This window comes from Talpa occidentalis, unplaced genomic scaffold, assembly GCF_014898055.3.
Source record: "Talpa occidentalis isolate TD23 unplaced genomic scaffold, MPIMG_talOcc4v2.1 talOcc4.7, whole genome shotgun sequence".
Taxonomy (NCBI): domain Eukaryota; kingdom Metazoa; phylum Chordata; class Mammalia; order Eulipotyphla; family Talpidae; genus Talpa; species Talpa occidentalis.
Window position 1 is genome coordinate 91,342,941 of NW_023605083.1, and position 22,630 is coordinate 91,365,570.

Sequence of the window (22,630 nt, forward strand, 5' to 3'; positions counted from 1 at the left end):
TCTTGCCGGAGAGGTTCCGACAGTCTGCGACCCTCCCCCCCTCACGTTGACAACTGCCCCAACGGCCCTTCCCTTCCTCCTTCCTACTCATGGTAAAAATTTAGAGTGGGCGTCGTCCCTACATCAGCGACCAGGCTCAGGAAGAACCCCTCCGCATGAGCCCCCTGGCATCACTGAGTATGATCACCGCACTTCGGCCTGTGCCAGGTTTTAGCGGGAGGAAACATGCGTGCCCCGCCCCTTTCTCTTGGAGGGGGCAGTGCAGCGGCTCATGACGCCATCAGAGGGCGTCGGAGGAGGGAGCGCGACGCCCGCTGAAGATGTTGGAATCGCTTTTGGGTTTTGGTGGTCTGGTGCTGCTTCGGGGTAAAGACCTTGGGTACAGGACGTTAGGAACCCGGCTGAAGTGGTGCAAGTGGAGAAGCGTCACAATTCAGGGCTAGAGGTCGCAACGGGTTCGGGAAGGTGGAGACCCCAGTGTTCTGACAAAGTTTCTCCATCTCTCCCCAGACTCGGTGGAGTGGGAGGGGCGCCGTTTGCTGAAGGCACTTATCAAGAAATCTGCACTGTGGTGAGTTCCACAGTATCTCCCCCTCGTCGCTGGGAAGGGAGCCTGGGCTCCACTTTTTGACAATCCCCCTTATTCTGCCTCAGTGGGGAGCAAGTCCACATCCTGGGCTGTGAAGTGAGTGAGGAAGAGTTCCGTGAAGGGTTTGACTCCAACATCAACAGCCGGTAAGAACAAACAGATTTAATTGGATGTGGGATTTCTGTTACTAAGGAATTTCCCATACAGCAGCATGCGCAGTATCTGGTGTCTAATAGCAGTTAGCTAAATATTTAGTGATTGAATATGAGTCTCTCAGAGAATTAGAAAAAGCGGCAGGCAGGTGGGGTGAGTATCTGGAAAATCTAAAGCAGAGACCATAGAAGTTGGTGTTTTTTGTAAGATTTATTTATTTATGCAAGAACTGGGGTACAGGCCAGAGGCACTGGAGGGTGAGAGAATTCACCAGAGACAAAGCGGGGAGCAGAACAGGCGAAGACACTGCTGAGGGGAGCAGTAGTCGAGGCAGGAGAGGTCTGCCGCGCTATGTGGGCATCTGCCTAGACGGTCGGGAATTGAACCCGCTCTGCAGAGGCTGCAGACAGCTTCACAGCGTGGTGCTCAACCCTCTGTGCCACCAGGGAGGCCCTAGAAGTTTTTTGGTTGTTCTTTTTTTTTTTATAGAGGCATGTTTATTTATTTATTTATTTGTTTGTTCGTTTTTGTTTATACATGCACTGGGTACAGTCAGAAGCGCGGGAGGGTGAGAGAATTCACCAGAGCCAGAGCGGGGAGCAGAACAGCAGCCGAAGTACACTGCTGAGGGGAGCAGCGGGCGGCAGGAGAGGTCTGCGCGCCATGTGGAACCCTCCTTCGGTGGCCGGGGAGCAGCTCTGGCACCGCTGAGGCGCGGGCAGCTTCGCAACCCAGCGCTCAACCTGCGCCACAGGGGAGGCAGTGTTCTTTCGATTTATTTATGCAGTCTGCCCAAGCGGTTAAGCGCTGTGCTGTGGGGCCCTCTGCAGCCTCTGCAGTGCCGGCAATGGTTGCACATGGCGTGGCGGACCTCTCCTGTCGCGCCTGCTGCTCCCCTCAGCAGTGTATTTCGTCAGTCTGCCTATTCTGTTCCCTGCTCTGTCTCTGGTGAATCCTTTCACCCTCCCGCACATCTGGACTGTACCTCAGTTCTTGTATAAATAAATAAATAAATAAATCTTTTTAAAAAAGATTTGTTTATGCATACAAGAACTGGGGTGTAGGCCAGAGGTGATGGGGGTGAGAGGATTCACCAGAGACAGAGTGGTGAGCAGAACAGACAGTTCCACTGAAATACACTGCTGAGGGGCGCAGCACTCAAGACAGGAGAGGTCAGCTGCCTGGCCGCAGATGGAACTCATGCTTCAGTGGCTGGCGATAGCTTGATAGCTCTGTCTTTAATCCCTGCGCCACCAGGGAGGCCCAGAAGTTTAAAAAGAAATAGTAATAAAATACCAACTACAGTTCAGCACTACAGGCTTTACTGGAGGATAATAAAAATGCATTCTGCCTTTTTAGTTATTCAGAAACTGGTAATATTTAAACCGTACATGGATTCCAAACTTCCATCAACACTCTGGGACATAGCATAGAGATGGAAGTAACGGCATGTGCCAAGTTAGGGAGATACGGTAAGGCATATCTGTTCATGGAAGAACTTCCTGAGGTCAGAAAGATAAAAATGTATATGATAGTAAAAAGCATTACAGAGCATGAAAAGGAATGTATTATTCTTAGGGTAATGGAGAATCATTTGAAAATTTGGAATAAAGCGGTAACATCATCCTGTTAGACAAACCCAGTGACCAGTGTGGAGAATTGGTTGGAAGGGGGCAATTTGGAGACAGGGACTGAGATGTCTATGTAATGAGCATCAGTTATGAACCAGAACTGCTAGGCACAGGAGATATAATAGTGAATGAGGAAAATACAGTTCCTGCCCTAATGAATCTTAGAGAATAATGACAGATGACAGGGATATGGCTTAAAGCAACAGCAGTAGGAACAGAGTTTAGGACAGCTGTAAACAGACTTAGCAGGTAGAATTCCCAAGACTTACAGAGTCTGTCTCTGTGAGACAGAGAAAAGCATCCAGATCACAAGGTCACTGAACTAATTTACGTTGCTTGATTAAGAAAGATCACTTCCTGGGCCTCCCCTGGTGACGCAGCAGTTGAGCGCTGGGCTGCGAAGCTGCCCACAGCCTCTGCAGCGCCAATTCGATCCCCGGCCACAGGCAATGGTCCCACATGGCACGACAGACCTTTCCTGCCGTGCCTGCTGCTCCCCTCAGCAGTGTATTTCGTCAACCTGCCTGTTCTGTTCCCCGCTCTGGTGAATCCTCTCACCCTCCTGCGCTTCTGACTGTACCCAGTGCTTGTATAAATAAATAAATAAATCTTTAAAAAAAAAGAAAGAACGCTTCCTGGTCTGGACAGCCCATTAAATGATAATAGTATTTTATATTTTTCTGTTAAGACCTAACTTTTTATCAGCCATTGTTTTGAGAGAGGTGGTTCTATATGTTAAGATGATATTCACGTGGGAAGCAGAACAGAGAAAGGGATTATCTAGTAACATGTTCTACTACAATGATTTCAAGCCCATGCCATTCTGCCTTTCTGGATTGCTATTTTATCTGTAGTTAGTACCACATGACTTAATTCTTTTTTATTATTCTTTTTTAAAGATTTATTTATTTTTATACAAGAACCGGGGTACAGGCCAGATGCACGGGAGGGTGAAAGGATTCACCAGAGACAGACCGGGAACAGAACAGGCAGACTGATGAAATACACTGCTGAGGGGAGCAGCGGGCTAGACAGGAGAGGTCTGCTACGCCATGTGGGATTCTCGCCAGCCGGCTGGGATTGAACCCGTGCTGCAGAGGCTGTGGACAGCTTCACAGTGCAGCACTCAACCGCCTGCACCATCAAGGAAGCCCCATGACTTAATTCTTAACCTTTCATAAACTTTACTATGGATAGGAACCATGTCTCTCATTCTTTCCTTTCCCTTCAACCATCCAGAAAGTGATTCACTTTAGGTACCACTCATAATATAATTGATAATAATGATAAGTAGCACTAATCAAGCATTTAGTTTATGTCAAGCACTGTACTACATGTTAAGAGGTTGGTATCCCTATTTTATAAATGAAGAAACTGAATCTTAAATAAAGTAATATATCCGGTCATCTTAGTCAAGTAACAAAGCCAAACTTGGAGTTCAGGGCTGTCTGACATCAAAATCTCTTTCCAGTTAACATATTCTACCTGTAAGTAATAATTTTCATCAATATTTAGGATAGTAGCAAAAATTGTGAAAAAAGCCACAAAGATCAGAAGATGACGTTTGAAATGGGGGGCATGGGTTAATATTATGTTGTCTCCCGTTCTCCCTTTGCAGGTTGGTTTACCATGACTTCTTTAAAGACCCTCTCAACTGGTTGAAAACGGGGGAAGATGTTGCCAGGGGGCCCCTGGGAGCATTGAGAGCCATATGCAAGAGGGCAGATCCTGGTCCTGTCACCATTGCTCTTGATTCACTTAGCTGGCTGCTGCTTCACCTCCCCTGTGCTTCACTCTGCCAGACCCTGAATACTCTAGGCCATTGGGACTCCTGCCCTGGTGAGACCCCTGCTTCCCCTCATTCATCTCTCCCTGCTAAGGAATGTGCCCCTTTCTACCCTAAGGAAAAACATATCTGAGACCGCGTTCATCTTTTTAGCCTTTATTCTAGTTCTTGACTTCTTCATAATGATATCTGTCAGTCACATTTTCTCTTTTCCAAGTTCTTTTTTTCCTTAAGATTTATTTATGCATACAAGAACTGGAGTACAGGCCAGAGGTGCAGGGGTGGGGTGAGAAGATTCACCAGAGACCAGAGTAAGAACAAGAACAGGCAGATGTACTGAAATATTCTGCTGAGGGGAGCAGCAGGGAGACAGGAGAGGTCTGCTGCTCCATGTGGATTAGCTCCCTGCCCAGGGATCGAACTCATACTGCATGGCTGAGGATAGCTTCATAGTGCTGAGACTTAGCCCCTTGCACTACCAGGGAGGCACTTCAAGTTCTTTTTTACTCATTCATTTCATTCATTCAGTAAACATTAAATATGTATGATGCGTTAGATACAATTCTAGATAATGGGAAAGTAAAAGCTAACCATAGTCAGATACTTGTCTTCTAGAAGTTCAAAGTTCCGTAAAGGATACAGGCAGGTAAACAAGCAGCTATGAGATAGTCTGATAAGGGCCATCTATCATAAAGGAATATGCACAGAGTACAAGACAGTAAGGAAGGAACTGTCTTGAAGAGCAATTGGTCAGCTAGGTAAATTTGATCAGGCAAGGGGCAGTGGTACTCTGAAGTACAATGAGGGTACTACAGTGGACTTTGGAGTTAAAACACTCAGCTTTGTATCAAGGAATCAAATACCCAGCTTACTTTCAATGCTTTCATTTGCTCTGTAAAAATGGGGGAAAGGAGGGTAGAGTTTATAGTATTAGAACGAACCATTTGGAAATGTCTTTTTTTAAAGATTTATTTATTTAAGCACTGGGGTACAGGCCAGAGGTGTGGGGGGTGAGAGGATTCACCTGAGACAGAGTGGGGAACAAAACAGGCAGATTGACTGAAATACACTGCTGAGGGGAGCAGCGAGCAAGTCAGGAGAGGTTTGTTGCACCATGTGGGTCACCTCCCTGTCCAGGGATTGAACTCATTCTGCAGTGGCTGCGGATAGCTTCATAGGTTGCCTCTTAACCTCTTGCGCCACCAGGGAGGCCCAGGAATTCTTTTTTTTTAATATAGATTATTATGCATACAAGAACTGGGTTACAGACCAGAGGTGCGGGGGCAGCGTAAGAAGATTCACCAGAGACAAGAGTGGGGAGCAGACCAAGCAGGTGACTGAAATACACTGCTGAGGAGAACAGCGGGGAGACAGGAGAGGTCTGCTGCACTATGTGGGTTAGCTCCCTGCCCGGGGATTGAACTCATACTGCACCTCTGAGGATAGCTTCATAGTGTTGAAACTCAGCCCTTTGCGCCACCAGGGAGGCCCTAGAATTGTCTTTTAAAAAAAAAAAAAAAAGATGATTTATGCATGTAAGAGCCGGGGTGTAGGCCAGAGGTGCAGGGGTGAGAGGATTCACCAAAGACAGAGTGGGAAGCCGAACAGGCTGATTGACTGAAATACACGGCTGAGGGGACCAGCAGGCAAACAGAAGAGGTCTGCTGCGCCATGTGGGTCAGCTCCCTGGCCAGGGATCGAACTTATGTTGCAGTGACTACTGATAGCTTCATAGTGCTGAGACTTAACCCTTTGAGCCACTAGGGAGGTCCTCTGGAATTGTCCTTTTTTAAGGTAAGATTTGGTCAAATATTAGTTGTTTTACACATTTCAACCTAAAGATGCTGACCTTTGTAAGGTTGAAATGTTAAAATGTTTAGTTCAGTGCTTGACACTAAGTGTTCCTCAGCAGTGTATTTCAGTAGATCTGCCTGTTCTGCTCCCCACTTTCTCTGTGATGAATCCTCTCACCCCACCCCCACACCTCTGGCCTGTACCCCAGTTCTTGTATGCATAAATAAACAAATCTTTAAAAATAAAAAAATAAAGTTGAGGGCTGAAAGGATCAGAGCAGGGCAGTGAAACTGGCCAAGATAAATTAGGATTGTGACTGAACTATGTTTAATATGGACATCCTTTCTTTTTTCCTCTCCACTATTTTATCTCAGGACTACCCTGAATGCTCCTGACTGGCCTTCATGGCTTATATTTCTTGTCCCTCTCCAGGTGGCGGCTCCCCATTGAAACAGGTGCGTGTGCTAGGCCTGTTACATGAAGAGCTTCATGGCCCAGGCCCTGTGGGAGCATTGAGCAGCCTTGCTCAAACTGAGGTGACCCTGAGAGGGACAGCAGGCCAGACCTCAGCCCACATCCTCTATCGGAGGCACCAACAGCGCCCAACCCATCAGGTCAGAGCACCAGGTGTACTGGAGATTGGATCAGGCAGGGGAAGTCTTGATGGGAATAGCCCTGAAAATGCTGTGATTAAGCACTTCCCTGTGCTTTCATCATTTCATCCATTCCCTTATTTAATCCTCACAACTACCATGAGGTAGATTGTTTTATTGTCCCCATTTTGCAGCCTGAGCAGCAAAAATCCAGGAAGAATGAAGTTTTAAGTTACTTAACCAAGGTTATAGAGAGAGTAAGTTGTAGAGCTAGCATTTGAACTCACATTTTGTCTGAATCAGACCCTGTGAGTTTATTTATTTATTTTTTTTATAGAGGCGTGTTTATTTATTTGTTTGTTTAAGGGTTTGTTTATACATGCACTGGGTACAGTCAGAAGCACGGGAGGGTGAGAGAACCCGCCAGAGCAGGGAACAGAACAGGCAGAAAGACCGAAGCACACTGCTGAGGGGAGCAGTGGGCGGCAGGAGAGGTCTGCGCGCCATGTGGGACCCTCCTCCGGTGGCCGGGGAGCAGCCGGGGATCGAACCAGCGCTGCAGAGGCCGCGGGCAGCTTCGCAACCCAGAGCTCAACCGCTGCGCCACCGGGGAGGCCCCCTGTGAGTTTATTAAACCATAAAAGATACTGCTTTCCAGGAAATGGAAAAGAAGAGCCAGGAGTAGTTACTAGTGGGGAAAAGGAAGAAGTCTTATCTGGGGAGCCTTGTTGGAGGGATTAGAAGTAGAAAGCAAGAGCTAAAAGGACCCAGTTACAGAAATGCCTGGGAGCTCGTTAGTTTCTAAGTGCTCTGGTTTATTCAGTAAGATGGAAAAAGTCTGTTAAATGCTCTTCTTTCTTCTCAGATTCATTGGTTCTCCATCTTGTCTGACTTTAGTTTGGATCTCCAAGGAGGACCACCCCTAGAGTCCCAGGACCACCTAGATCTTCACAAACTCCAGGTATCTAAGAGTGCCAGGGCCAGGACAGGGAACTGAGTTTGGAGTCTGGCAAAAGGAGAGACTAAAAATTGCAGACTTTGGGGTGTGGTCAGGGATTCTAGCAATGGGTCATTGGCAGCATCCTTTGTACCTACAGGTGGACCCCACGACTCATTTGACCTTTAACCTTCACCTGTCCAAGGAAGAGAAAGAAGCCAAAGATAACTTGACCCTCCCCTTCCAGTTCAGCTCTGAAAAGTAAGGTTGGGGCAGATACCCAGCACCTGGGCCTAAAGGGTGGGGCAGCAGGTTATTGATTAACCTTCCAGACTTTATAGGGGTTGAAGTCCACCTCCAGAGACAGTCTAGGGAGTGGTTCTTTACCCACCCATACTCTAACAATAGCAAAGGGCTTTTATGTCTCTTTCCCATATAGCCTTGGGTCCCACTTCCACCATTGTCTCCAAATAATTAATCTGGGCTTGCGCAGAGCCAGGTATTACTAGTAGAGCAGTATAGGAGTATATCCCAGTACCAGACCCTGGGAAGAGACCCTGTCTCTCGGCAACAGTACTAGACTAGGAAGCTAGATGGGTACTACAAAGAGATTTATCGGGCTTAGTAGGTACGTTTTTCTGTGTGTGGGTGGGTGAAGCAAGACTACTATAGAATCCTTGCCCTCAAGCTGCTGAGAACTTGGGTTATTATTAGTAGAGGAGTATAGTAGTATATCCCAGTACCAGATGGTGCTTGAGTACTAACTAAACAAGGAAATCAGAGAAAGGGACTTGAACCAAGACAGAATAGAGGCCAAAGAGGGAATCACATTCATTGGGAAGAGGGTATCCAGACATTACCCATCCTAACCAGCACCAATTCCTCCCTTCTCAGGCAGCGGGCTCTTCTGCACCCTACGCCAGGCCGGGCTGTCAGCCATATCTTCTATGAACCAGATGCTTATGATGACCTGGACCAAGAAGACCCAGATGATGACCTAGATGTTTGACTGGCCAGGAAATTTGACTAGATTATAAGTAGACAGGAAGGAGGAAGACCTTGGGCCCATGACCATCCTTCCATTGTTTGGTTGGCCTTACTTTGTCCCTGTCACAACTTTGTTCCATGTCTGTGGAGGCCCTGCGCTATGACCATGAGCCCAGAATCATTGTGCAATAGGACAAAAAGTGGGATGGAGTTCTCATAGAAGGTGAAAGAAAAAGAAACCTCCCCATGCCTAATAAAAATCTTAATTTTTTATTAAAGAAATTTTGGTAGCTATTTAAGTAAAAGTTGAGAGAGGACTGATGGATGGGAATTGATGAGGGACTCTAAGCAGCTGAAACTTTGAGTCAGTAAGTGTTGGGGTCTGAATAACAATGAAGGGTTGGAACACACGGATGGTCAAGCATACCCCTGGTGCTCCATCAGTGTTTTTTTTTTAACTGACTAGGTATACTTCAGGGCCCAGGCAAGGATCTGAGAAGAAAGCAAAAACCCTGAAGGGGGAAAATCCAACTTTCTAAAACACACTTTTTATTATTGTACAAAAAGCACACCCTCCCCTCCTTTTGTCTTCCCACCCATTGTACATGATGTGCAAGGTTAGAGTGACTGGGAGGCTGCCAATCACTCCACATCCTGCCCACTCACTGCCATCTCTATCCCAGGTCCTGAGATTTCAGTTATCTGGACACACATAACCTTCAGTCTGCCACAAAGGGGTCCCAGATCACACATACTCCTTGTTAGAACTGGGCTTAGGGTAGGAGTGGGGTGCCCGGTATCCAGTCTTGTTCTCATTCCGAGGACAGGAACATGAGAGCAGCGAACCTCCCAGGATGACCAGAGCTGACCCTGCCCAGCCAATAAAGATTGCAGGACCAAACTCAAACCTGTGGAAAGAGGATTGGGGTCAGAGATCCTGCCCTCCCTTTGCCCACCCCAAACCTGTCCCCTTAGGAGGCAAGACTGCCGAACTTACTTAGTATTCATGATGCCCAAAGGGTTATAAAAGTCTCTGACAATCTGGTTGCCATACCAGGAGCAAACTGTCAAAGCAACGAGACCTGGAAAGAGGAAGAATTCCAATACATTAAGCCCCAAGTCACCTTGCCCACTCTTCGTCCAAAATGGGGAGAAGGGAGAAGAGCCCTTGGGCCCACCTTAGTTCTGTGACTCACCAGCCACGATGAAAATGATACCTCCGGCCATGGCTATACGGGCCTTTTTCGTTTTGTCATCTCCCCCACAGTTTGTGCACTTCATGCCCATCGTGGCCACGATCATGGCTATGAAGCCCAGCACCAGGGATACCACCATTAGGGCTCGAGTGGCCTGCACAGACGCTGCGGGGTAGGGAGAACGACACCGTCATTGCTGGAAAAGGCAGGCCTCGGAAGATTTGGAGTCGCCGGCTGCGCCCACCGACCAGCAGGATTCTGCGCTACCCCCGCACCCCACCCCCTGGGCCCCGCTCCGCGTCCAAGTCGCGGGCTCAAGCTGGTTAGGTCCTGCCCCCTCCTAACTGCGAGGCCTTTCAGCTCCGCCCCGCCCACTCTAACCTAGTACCCGCCCGGGGCAACAAGGTTTCGATGAAACTGTCCGAGTGGGGGGAAGGGTGAGAGAGGCCGCGACAAAGGGGAGGTAGCACCCGGATCCCCCGCACGGGCCGCACATGCCGTCCCGCGTCCCAGATCTGACCCCACTATCTGGGCCACAGGGTTTGTGGCTTCGACTAATCTGCCGATAAGATTAGAGGCCGCAGGCAGCGGCCCATGTCTGACCGCGCGCACGCTCCGCCGCCCTCTGTCGACCCCGCAGCTTCCGCCAGGCGCGGCCTTTTTTGTAGGAGAGAAAAGGGTGGGAGATGGCGGAGGCCGATTCCTGGTCAGGGCGGTGGAGCAAGGGACCACCCGGGTCTGGGACCCCGCTTTTCGAGTGGGTTGGGCCGCCGGGAGCCGAGGCCGAGCAGGGACGGAAGAGGGGGTGCAGCTGGCCCTTGCGTACTGGCCCACGTGCCGCCCAGAATCCTGACCCGCTCCCGCCCAGCCCCTCTGCTCCCGCAGCTTCCTCTTCTCCCCGCCTGCTCCCGAGCAACCCAAGGCGTCCAGCCCTGGTGACTCCGGCCCTGCCCGGCACCCCACCCCGCGACCTCGGCCCTGGGCGCGTCCGCCCCGTCGATTTCTCTGACTTACCCGGCAGGGCGAGCACCGAGTCGTATATTTTGCAGCTTATCAAACCCGTGCTCTGTGTGACGCAGTCCATCCACAGCCCCTGGTATACGGCTTGGGACGTGATGATGTTGTCGCCCGCGTACGAGCTCATCTTCCACTTCGGGATGGCGGTGGCCGCCAACAGGCCCACCCAGCCAATCAGGGCCATGGAAAAGCCCAGCAACTGCAGGCCCGAATTGGCCATTTCCGCCCTCAGAAACTGGGGACGCCGGGCAGGCGACCCTGCAATAAAACAAACTTTAGGGGACTACCCCACAAAAGACCACTTGGTGGTCTTAGGTCGCTCCCAAAAAAAGCAAGAAGTTTTAGTTGAGTGACCGCAGATCTTCTCACTACCCGAAGTAAACACAAATCGACCCCCTCCGGTGGGGCGAGGGTCGCAACAGCAGAAGGAACAGGCTGCGCCTAGAGGACAGGTAGCAGACAAACGCGATCCGCGAAGGTCCGGCGGTTCCCTCCCCAGCTCCCGGCGACCCTGCTGGAACAAAAGGTGGAGGGCCCTATTGGGCGCGGTCCTGGGCGCTGGAAGTCCCCAAAGTACCCTGGGCTGTCAGCCCCAGGCCGCTGCACCACGGAGAGGCTCCTCAGCGGGTGAGCGGGCAGGTGCGCGAGGACAGGTGCGGCGCACCTGAGTATATATATGTAGGGCGTCGGGGGCGCGCCCCCGCGGGCATCGCAGCGCCGCGGGCGGGGGGGGGCGGGGGCGGGACCGGTGCGGAGGCCGAGGTTGACCTGACGTCACCGAAGGGACACTTACCTGAACCGGAAGTCCTGGCCCCTACCCCTCCTTGTTCAGGTAAAGAGGAAGAAACCTGAGCCCCGGTGTCACGCCCCTTCACTTGCTGGGTTTTGACCGTTGGAGGTGGGGAAAACCGAGGCTTGTCGGGAGTCCTAAGATCAGGGGCAGCCCCTCTAGACTACATTTCCCTTGGACACCAAGAAGCCCCGTTTCCTCTCTCCACCTGATGTACCTGGAACGCTGCGCAGCCGGGTGGGGAGGAGGGGATCGTCCCGGTCAGCCTTGACTGCGCCTGTTCCCTGCCGCGGAGACTTTTGGTTTCCACTCTAGGTGCTCTTGTCCGTCTCTACTCCCCTACCCCCCACTCTTAATTTACCTTTTTTCTTTTTACGCCCCATCCCCTCCCCCCCCTTATCCTAGCTGGTCCTACTGTCAAGAGCCCTAGTGTCAAGGGCTTACTGTACTCCCCACCCTCGGTAGGCTTCTGCCTCAGTGGTTTCTTCCTTCAGCTAAATAGACCCTGGATGTCGGAGGGAACAGTGACCACCCTAGAGGTGGGTGCGAAGGGCCCAGGCCCCCAGAACTCCCCGCGTCAGCATCCCTCCCCTTCCACAGCGCCTCCCCCTCTGCCATCCTCGTGCCTCTGTCGCATCTGTCGGTGGCCCTCCTGCTGTGTCCTCCACCAGAACTCGGCTCCGGCTCCAACACCTCCCACTTTCTTGGCCCCCATCCCCATCCCTGACATGACTTAAAGCTTGGGCCCTTCGCACCCACCTCTAGGGTGGTCACTATCCCCTCCGACATCCAGGGTCCATTTAGCTGAAGGAAGAAACCACTGAGGCAGAAGCCTACCGAGGGTGGGGAGTACAGTAAGGCCTACACCCAACATTCCCCTCTCTGGGGGTCTTTCCAAACCTGTCCACCTTTACCTCCCCCCTTTTCCCCCAGGGACCCCCCAGCCATATGCCATATCCTTGATTCCCAGCCTGGACCTGCCTAATTTGCATGGACTCTCCCATGCTCCCACCATTCTATCCTCCACAACTTCTGGGATTCAGCCCTGACCACTCCACTCCCACTCCCTCCTGTCCTACTGTCAACCCTCAAGGGCTCACTCTCGGTAGGGTGACTCCACTCTCCTGACTGATGTCCCCTTCCTCAGGACATGTCTTCTAAGCATCCCCCATTTGCTCATTCCTGACTCATCTTTTATTATTTCCTTCTTCCTGCCTTTTCTGCTACCTGTTTCTCTCCCCTCTTTAATCTACTTTTTTAAAAAGATTTATTTATTTATGCATACAATAGCTGGGGTACAGGCCAGAGATGTGGGGGGTGAGAGGATTCACCAGAGACAGAGTGGGGAGCAGAACAGCAGATTGACCGAAGTACACTGCTGAGGGGAGCAGTGGGCGAGACAGGAGAGGTCTGCTGTGCCATGTGGGTCACCTCCCTGGCTGGGGATCAAACTCGTGCTGCAGAGGCTGCAGACAGCTTCATAGGTTGCATCATAACCCCTTGCACCACCAGGGAGGCCCTCGTTAATCTACTTTGTACCCTATCTCCAGCTCCCCTGGAGTCAGCATCCCCAGGTAGTCCTTCTTTCTCTTACGTGTACTCTTCTTCCTGTGTGCACATTACTCCCCCTATTCTTGCCCAGTCTCCTTCCAATCCACCTCTTTTCAACCTTCTCAAACCTCTGACTTACCCACTTTTTTTAAGTTCTCATTTCATTTTTCTCCCTTTTTTTAACCTCTCCTGTCACATTTTTTTCATTGTTCCTCTTGAACAGTCTCTGTAAGTCTTCTTTTATTCAATAAACTTATTAAAGGGCTCCTCACACTAAGCTAACCAGCCTGGTTTTTTTCTCCAAAAAGCAGACTGTAATGAACTCATTTTTATCATTCTACTTTTTAATTAATGGTGAGTTTTTTTAAGGTGATTTCCAGCTATAAAGTCCCATGTTTCTCATTACCTGAGTACAGTTGATCCTTGAGCAACACAGATTCCAACTGCATTGGTCCACTTATATAGATTATTTTCAATAATCTATAAATGTACTTTCTCTTCCTTATGATTTTCTTTTTTTTTTTTTAAGATTTTATTTATTTATTTATACAAGCACTGGGTACAGTCAGAAGCGCGGGAGGGTGAGAGAATTCACCAGAGCCAGAATGGGGAGCAGAGCAGGCAGAAGGACCGAAGTACACTGCTGAGGGGAGCAGCGGGGCGGCAGGAGAGGTCTGTGCGCCATGTGGGACCCTCTCTGGCAGCCGGGGATCGAACTGGCGCTGCAGAGGCAGCGGGCAGCCTCACAGCCCAGCGCTCAACCACTGCGCCACCAGGGGAGACCCCCTTATGATTTTCTTAATAACGTTTTCTTTTTCTCTTTCTCTTTCTAACATTTTCTCTAAATAACATTTACTTTATTATAAGTATACAGAATATAATACATATAACTGTAAACATGTTAATTGACTATGTCCTTAATAAGGCTTTCTAAGCTATTAAATTTTAGGGGAGTCAAAAGTTATATACATGGAAAAGATAGATTTAAAAAGTTATATATGAATGTTCGACTGTGGGGGAATGTCACTACCCCTAGCCTCCACTTTTTTCAAGGGTCAACTGTATATCCAACTGCTCTCCAAACTCACTTGCCCCACCTCAGACCAAGTCACCATCTTGCCAGATGACTCACTTTAGTTATGTTCAAAGCAAAGTCCTTGATTCCCCACTTGTCCTTTGTTGTTGTTGTTTTAGAAAGTTGGATCTTGTCACTATCTGTTTGAAATCTTCCAGCCACACTTCTTAGCTCCTACTGCTCCACTGGATTTAGCAAATAAGTACCATACCATAGTATGGCTATGGTATCGGCTCTGTTCTTCAGCCACACTGGCTTCTGTCTTCCTGAAATGTACCATGTTCCTTGCCATCAAAATGCCTACGAACACTCTGTTCTCTATGCCTGGATGCTCTTCTCTCTACTCCCACCCCTTCTTCTATCCCACTAACCAACTCATTCTTCAGCTATCAGCTCAAATGTCGCCTCTCCTCTGGAGCCTGATCTGACTACTCCACCCTCAAACTAAATCAGATCACCTCCTCAATGCTGTCACCACTACTTCTGCTTTTCTTTCAAAGATTTTGTCAGAGTTTGAAATTATTTACTTTGTGTGATCATTTTTTTAGTGTCTGTCTCTCCACTGTATTATATATCCCAAGAGGGCAGAGATGTATGTGTTTTATCACCAATAAATACTTGATGAATGAATGAATGAAAGGCAAATAGTAATGTTTCCATCTACTTGTTCAACAGATAGTTTCTGAGTCCCTGTATAATGTACCAGACACTGTGCTTAACACTTGGATACAGTTATAAACAAGATACATAAGGACATTGTACTCATGTAATTAGATCGAGAGGGAGGAAGCAAGCAATAAAAACATAAACAAAAGAGTACATGTTTCATAGGCAATAAAACAGGATAATGTGATGAGGTTGGATCCACTTTAGAGTGAAGTCAGGGAGACCTTTCTGAGGGAGTAACTGAAGGAAGTACTTCTGAGGAAGTAATAGTAAGCCAGTCATGAGAGAATCATATTTCAGGCAAAGGGAACAGCAAATGCAAAGACCCTATGTCGTCGGTTGCTCCTTGGAGACTTGGAATAGTTAAAGCAGCATCTCTCAACCTCAGCAGTGTCACCATTTGGGGTCAGATAATTCTGTTGTAGTTCCTGTGCATTGTGGGATATTTAGTAGCATCCTTTCTTTCTTTTTTTTTTTTTTTTAAAGATTTATTTATTTATACAAGCACTGGGCACAGTCAAAAGTGCTGGAGGGTGAGAGAATTCACCAGAGCGGAGAACAGAACAGGCAGACTGACGAAGTACACTGCTGAGGGGAGCAGCAGGCAGCAGGAGAGGTCTGCGCCCCATGTGGGACCCTCCCCTGGCGGCCTGGGATCAAACCAGCGCTGCAGAGGCTGCGGGCAGCTTCACAACCCAGCGCTCAACCGCTGCGCACTGGGGAGGCCCTATTTCTTTTTTTTAAAGATTTATTTATTTATGCGTACAAGAACTGGGGTATATGCCAGCGGCGGTGGAGGGGTGGGGGGCAAGGGCGAGAGAATTCACCAGAGACAGAGTGGGAAGCAGAACAGGTAGATCTACTGAAATACACTGCTGAGGGTGCAGCAGGCGAGACAGGAGAGGTCTGCTGCGCCATATGTGGGTCAGCTCCCTGGTCAGGATAGAACTCATGCTGCAGAGGCTGGCATGGCTTGATAGCCCTGTGTCTTTAACCCCTGCACCACCAGGGAGGCCCAGCATCTTTATTTCTATTGTTTAGATGCCAATAGAACTCTCCCCTGAACTCCAGTGTGACAATCAAAAATGTCTTCAGACATTGCCAAATATCCCAGAGAGGGGGAGGGGTAAAGCTGGTACCAGTTAAAGAATCACTGGTATAAAGTATGACTAGTCAACATCATTGTGAATTTTTCCCTCTAGAAGCCTTCAAGTAGTTGGGTGCAAGGAGTGAAAAATGGATGGTTGGAAATAACCAGGGGTGGGTCTTGCTAAAAAAGAAAAGTAAGGGGGCCTTCCTGGTGGCGCAAGGGATTAAGTCTCAGCACTATGAAGAAATCCACAGCCCCTGCAGCACAAGTTCAATCACCCCACCGGGAGCTAACCCACATGGCACAGCAGATCCCTCCAGTTTCATCGCTGCTCCCCTCAGCAGTGTACTTCAGTCAATCTGCCTGTTCTGTTCCCCACTCTGTCTCTGGTGAATCCTCTTACCCCCCACACCTCTGGCCTGTACCCCAGTTCTTGTAAACATAAATAAATAAATCTTTAAAAAAAAAGGAAGACCATGAATCAGGTGCAAAAGCTGTTTGTGAATGTGAGTAAATGACCAGGCTGGAAAACACTAGCAACCATTAGAATTGGTGGGTAATACACTTCCCGACTCCTTGTCTGGAGTTCCAGAACTCCAAGGAGCAGAGGATTTTGTTTATTTTTTTAAAAAAGATTTATTTATTTATGCATACAAGAACTGGGGTGTAAGCCAGAGGTGCATGTGTGTGTGTGTGTGTGTCTGTGTGCATGCATGCGTGTGTGTGTGTGTGTGTGAGAGAGAGAGAGAGAGAGAAAGAGAGAGAGAGAGGATTCACCAGAGATCATTGGGGAGCAGAAAAGTCAGATGAATTGAAACACACTGCTGAGGTGAACAGCAGGCGAGACAGGAGAGGTCTGCTGCCTGTGCCATGTAGGTCAGCTCCCCAGTAGCTGAGGATCTGGGGATCAAAATGGTGCTGTAGTGGCTGGCAGTAGCTGGATATCACTGTCTTTAACCCCTGCACCACCATGGAGGCCCAAGCAGAGGATTTTGAAGGAAAAGGAAGATTAATGTTCTAGATGCAGCATTGGGGAGCAACTCGAGACCCTGAAGTATAGGGAGTAAAGTCAGAACATAAGCTTTATTAAGAAGGTTGCCAGGGAAGTGTGTCCTCCAAGACAGCCAAGTATAGGAAGGGAACAGTCAAAGAGGCTGGGCATATAAAGATGATGGCAGTCATTGAGTCCAGAGATCACAGTAGAAAAGTTCAAAAGATCAAGTCTGCTTGGGAGATTGGGTCAGATGAGCATATACACCACAACATGGGGATGATGAGTAATATTAAGAGATAAGCAACCTGATCTAGGAATCCAGCTGACATGTTTATTTCGATGGGAAAATGTGTTATGAGTTCTGAAAAATAAATGGACTTGAAAACTTGCAGTATTATTTTAATAATACGTAGTATTATTCAAAAACTAATAACTGTACTGGTCACTGGTTATTACTTTACTGATCAGACCAAGAAGTGTTATAGACCCACATAAACCATTCCAGGTTTTAATTACACCTCACATAATTATTCCTGAGCCTCAATTGACTCATCTATAAAATAGGCATCATAATATTTTCCCTGCTTAGGAAATGGGAGACTCAGTCCAATAATCTCCCCTGGTTCAGCCTAGAGTGCATTTTGAGATACAGATTTGGAGAATGTGTAAAAAAGTGACTTGCTCTTTAAAGAGGCTAGGGTATTCCTGCCTCTGAAATCAGGATATTGTATTAGGATAATACAAGAAAGGTATTAATATTATAGAATCATTTCATCTTTAAATACGAGTGCAAAAATCAAATAGTAATAAAATATTACTTAACTGGATGAAATTAAAGAGTAAAATATCAAAACTGGAAAGTTTACCGTAGGAATACAAGGGTTTCAATACTAGAAAATCCATCAATGTAATTCACCACATTACCAGACTAAAGAAAAAAATTAATATATCTTAAAGCATTTGATAAGGCTCAACATCTACTTATGATAAGAACTCTTAAAGATTAGAAAGGAAATTTTCATACTTAACGAAGAAATGTTTTGATTCATCTGTTTTATGATTAGGAAAAGGACAAAGATGTCCACTATTATCCCTTTTGTTTGATAGTCCCTTGAGAAATACTACAAGGAAGTAAAAGGAGTAGTGCAGAGGACAAAATAAAACTAATTTGCAGATGACATAGTCATTTGCTTAGAAAAGCAAATAGATCAACAGAGACTATTAGAACTAGCAAAGATATTCAACAAGGTTGAGATCAACTTACATACACACACCAAAAAGTCACTAATATTTTACTGTACTAGCACTAACCAATTCGAGATGTAATAAAAAATAAAATTGAATTTGCATCAGTGGCAAAAATTATAAAACATCTCAGAAGGTAACCTAGACCTTAGAAAATCTCAGTGGGAAGTTTTTTTGAAGATTTATTTTATTTATGCATGCAAGAACTCTGGTACAGGCCAGAGGTATGGGGAGTAAGACGATTCACTAGAGAGAGTGGGGAGTGAAACACACAGATCTACTGAAATACACTGCTGAGGGGAGCAGCAGACTAGACAGGTAGCTCCCTGGCCAGGCAGGATCAAACTTGGGCTGCAGAGGCTGCCAACAGCTTGATAGTGCTGTGTCTTTAACCCCTGCGCCACCAGGGAGGCCCTCGAAAATTTTATTTTAATTCTAATAAAAGAACACATAGAGAAATAATTCATGCTTTTAGTGTGATGATTTAACTAATAAAGATATCTGTTTTCTCCAGAACAACTTACAATTTAATATATTACCAGTAAAAAAAAGAAAAAGCCCAGCTATTTTTTTTTTTAAGATTTATTTATTTATTTATACAAGCACTGGGTACAGTCAGAAGCACGGGAGGGTGAGAGAATTCACCAGAACCAGAGCAGGGAACAAAACAGGCAGACTGATGATATACAGTGCTGCGGGGAGCAGCAGGCACAGCAGGAGATGTCTGCGTGCCATGTGGGACCCTCGCCAGTGGCCAGGGATGGAACCGATGTTGCAGAGGCTGCCAGCAGCTTCGCAACCCAGTGCTCAAACGCTGCACCACCAGGGGAGGCCCCAAGCCCAGCTATTTTTTTTTTTTTAAAGATTTATTTTTATTTATTTATACATGCACTGGGTACAGTCAGAAGCGCGGGAGGGTGAGAGAATTCACCAGAGCCAGAGCGGGGAGCAGAGCAGGCAGAAGGACCAAAGTACACTGCTGAGGGGAGCAGCAGGCGGCAGGAGAGGTCTGCGCGCCATGTGGGACCCTCCTCCGGTGGCCGGGGAGCAGCCGGGGATCGAACCAGCGCTGCAGAGGCCGCGGGCAGCTTCGCAACCCAGTGCTCAACCGCTGCGCCACTGGGGAGGCCCAAGCCCAGCTATTTTTTAAAGAACTTGATAAGTACACCCCAAATTTGTATGGGACAAGAAAAAAACACAGATGGTTTAGTCTGTGGAAGAGTAATAAAAAGAATCTTGCCCTTCCAGAAATTTAAACTTGCTACAATTCATTATGAAGTACAGCAACATTGACCTTGGAGCACTAATGCTAGAACAGATACATCAATGGAACAGAATAGAGCTCAGAGACAGACACAAATATATATCAGAATTTGATATGTGAAAAATGTAGTTCATTAGGGAGAAAAATTAACTGTATCCCTAACACCCAAAACAGGGATGAACTACAAAAAAAATTTTTTTACAAAGACCTAAATGAAGAGACTATAAATATAACGTTATTGGAAGAAAAGGTAAGAGAATATATTTGTGTGCAGAGATGGAAAAGAACATATGCAAATTTTCAAAATCACAAACCATCGGGGAAAAAAATGGTTAGTTCAATTACTCCAAAATTAAGGATTTCTAGTCAATGAAGTTCACTAAGGAAAAATTAATAGGAAACGACAGGGTCTCCCTGGTGGCGCAAGGGATTAAGCACCGCACCATGAAGCTATCTACAATCTCTGCAGCATAAGTTCAATCCCAACCGCCAGGGAGCTACCCACATGGTGCAGCAGACCTCTCCTGTCTCACCCGCTGCTCCCCTCAGCAGTGTATTTCAGTCAACCTGCCTGTTCTGTTCTGCACTCTGTCCCTGGAGGATCCTCTCAACTCCCACCCCTGCATCTCTGGCCTGTACCCCAGCTCTTGTAGGCATAAATAAATAAATCTTTAAAAAAAAAAAAAAGAAATGACAAAGTGAGAGAAAATATTTGTAAAGTCCAACTATGACAAAGAACTAAGGTGTTTTTTTTAAACACTTGCCAATCAAAGAGAAAAATACTTCAAGAGAAAAATAGAGAATATAAGGAGGGAACGTATAAAAGAAGAAAACCAAAGTGCTAACCAATGTTCCAAACTATATCACGTTTCCTATTGAATTACAAATATTAGAATCCAAGCAACTTCTCATTTATGTCATTAAAATCTCATGTAGTCACATTGTAGATTTAAAAAGACTGTCTTAGGTTCACGAAAATGTGAAAGAACTGGAATTTTCATACATTGCTGAAAATGTAAAATGGTACAACCACTTTGGAAAACAGGCAGTTTCATAAACAGTTACACAAACACCTATTATACAGTCCAGCCACTCCACTACCAGGTGATTTCCCAAGTAACAACATATAGCTATACTGAAGCAGGAAGTTTCCGATGCCTGCTTCTTGAGGGTATCTGATGTTTAGTTTCTGCTGCTTTCCCAAGCCTGCTGCTTGTGGGAGTCTACGGCTTTGATTCTGCTGCTTGCTGGAGCGGAGAAGTTGCTGGGTGTACTGCACTGCTTGTTCACAGCGGTAGCCATGACTACCTTGAACCCCCTTCTGGAACAATAAAGAATGCTTATGCTATGATGGATGGGATAGCAAGTTTCCTTACACAAACTGTATGAAACCTTGCCATTTTTACTCTTGGGTGCTCAACGCTTTGGGGAGCGATCCCACTGAGCCCCCCCCCCGCCCCCCCTCCCCCGTGGGATCAACCAGGACAATGAAATCTCTCTCTCTCTCCACCTCTCTGAGTGCTGTGTGATATCTCTGGGAAATTGCCCTAACAATACAAAGACTTGTGCCTGACCTTTCCTAGCAATTTTATTTACAATAGTCCCAAATTAAAAGTAACCCAGGGACCTTCCTGGTGGCGCAAGGGTTAAGACGCAGCACAAAGAAACTATAAGCAGCCTTGGAGCTGACCCACGTGGTGCAGCAGACCTCTCCTGTCTCTCCCACTGCTCCCCTCAGCAGTGTATTTCAGTCAGTCTGCCTGTTCTGCTCCCCACTCAAATCTCTGGTGAATCCTCTCACCCCAGCCCATCTCTGGCCTGCACCCCAGCTCTTGTAGGCATAAATAAATAAATCTTAAAAAAAAAAAAAGACTTGCATATGAGAACTTTAAATAAAAAAAAACCCCAAATCTTCATCAACAGGTGAATGCATAATCAAACTAATTACTATTGATAATCAAATCAATGACATTCACTAATAAGAAGGAATTTTTAATTTATGCAACCACATAGACAAACCTCAAAATAATTGTTATGTGAAAGAAGCCAGACAAAAGAAATACATAAAATTCTAGAAAAAGCAAAATTGTCTTTAATGACAAAGAGATTTGCCCAGGGATGGAAGAAGGGATTGAAGGGAAGGATTATAAAAAGGTACACAAGAAACTTTGGGGATCATGGGTATATTCATTGTGTTGATTGTGGGGACACTCATGGGTACATACATATGTCAAAGAAAACAATTTAAATATATACAGTTTATTGTTTGTCAAGTATACCTCCATAAAACTGCTTTATGAATATTATTCAATTTATTCTAAGCACTAGATGAATATTATACTCTTCACCTTCATTAAAACCCTAAGATGTCGATTCTACTATTATCTCCCATCTCCCTATAGAGAGGTAAATAAGGCACAAGGGACTTAGGTGACATCCTTAGGGACACAAAGTGAATATGAGAGCTGGGGCTCAATCTCAGGCAGTTTGAGCTGAGTCCATATCCTTTGCTAACTGGGAGGGTGTAATGGTAACAACATTCTAGCACTGCAGTTGGTAGTGACAGTCATTCTGAAGAACAAGTTGGCAGTACTTAGTCAAATTAGGTCTACATATACACTATGACTCAGCAATTCTGCTGGTGGAGATAGATATAAAGACAGATAATTTTCATGGTGAATTTTCAAAACACACACAGAGTCAATTTCTTTCCCTACCTTCCATGCCATTTTTGTTTCTTCCTCCCAATTCTCTTATTCCTGCTGTCTCCTCTCCTACTTTCCCATCACTTCCACACTCTTCAAATTACTCTACCTCCTATATCTGCTACTGACTCACTTTCCTTGATTTTGCTTCCTCTGGGGTTTAAACTTGGATGGGTTCCTGAGAAACATCAGAACCAAAACCTCTCAAAGAGGAGGAATGTACACTGCCCTAAGAGGCAGGACATACCCTCAGCCAGCTCTCTACCCACTAAGCTTACTTTTCATCTGCCCCCCAAAGGGTGCTGTTCTACTCCTTTCCCTCTCCCTGCCTGCCTCTTTATGGTATTTTAGCATCCCTGCTTCTCCTTTTACCTTGCTGGTAATCACTTCTGCTTCTTTCTGTTCACACCTATTTCATTCTCCTCAGTGTTCAGACCTTGGTTCTTCATCTACACTGCTTTAGTCAGATAGTTGGAACCAGTCACCAAATGGCTACCTTTTTTTTTTTTTTTTTTTTTGCTCCCCACCCTGCATTCTTGGCTATAGGCACTAACCTTCATTTCATTT

At 46.8% G+C, this 22,630-nt stretch overlaps 2 protein-coding genes across 3 annotated transcripts; one reads left to right on the plus strand and one right to left on the minus strand.

The window, feature by feature from the left end:
* The first annotated feature begins 50 nt into the window (after nt 1-50).
* ELP5 (elongator acetyltransferase complex subunit 5) lies at nt 51-8,756 on the plus strand. 2 transcript variants are annotated; one of them, XM_037492445.2, is made up of 8 exons: nt 51-177; nt 511-571; nt 655-735; nt 3,992-4,212; nt 6,386-6,567; nt 7,412-7,507; nt 7,644-7,744; nt 8,378-8,755. In XM_037492445.2, exons 1-8 carry the CDS (start codon nt 156-158, stop codon nt 8,490-8,492), a joined length of 879 nt encoding a protein of 292 aa, XP_037348342.1. In that variant the 5' UTR covers nt 51-155; the 3' UTR covers nt 8,493-8,755. The 2 variants fall into 2 exon arrangements, with proteins under 2 accessions (XP_037348342.1, XP_037348341.1); XM_037492444.2 differs by lacking the exon at nt 51-177 and adding an exon at nt 205-366 and having other exon boundaries at nt 8,378-8,756.
* Nucleotides 8,726-11,319, minus strand: CLDN7 (claudin 7). Its single transcript, XM_037492448.2, has 4 exons — nt 10,681-11,319; nt 9,667-9,831; nt 9,468-9,552; nt 8,726-9,378 (listed from the first exon to the last, which is right to left on the minus strand). The coding sequence occupies exons 1-4, from the start codon at nt 10,901-10,903 to the stop codon at nt 9,216-9,218; spliced, it is 636 nt and encodes a 211-aa protein (XP_037348345.1). The 5' UTR covers nt 10,904-11,319; the 3' UTR covers nt 8,726-9,215.
* Between the last annotated feature and the right edge of the window lie 11,311 nt (nt 11,320-22,630).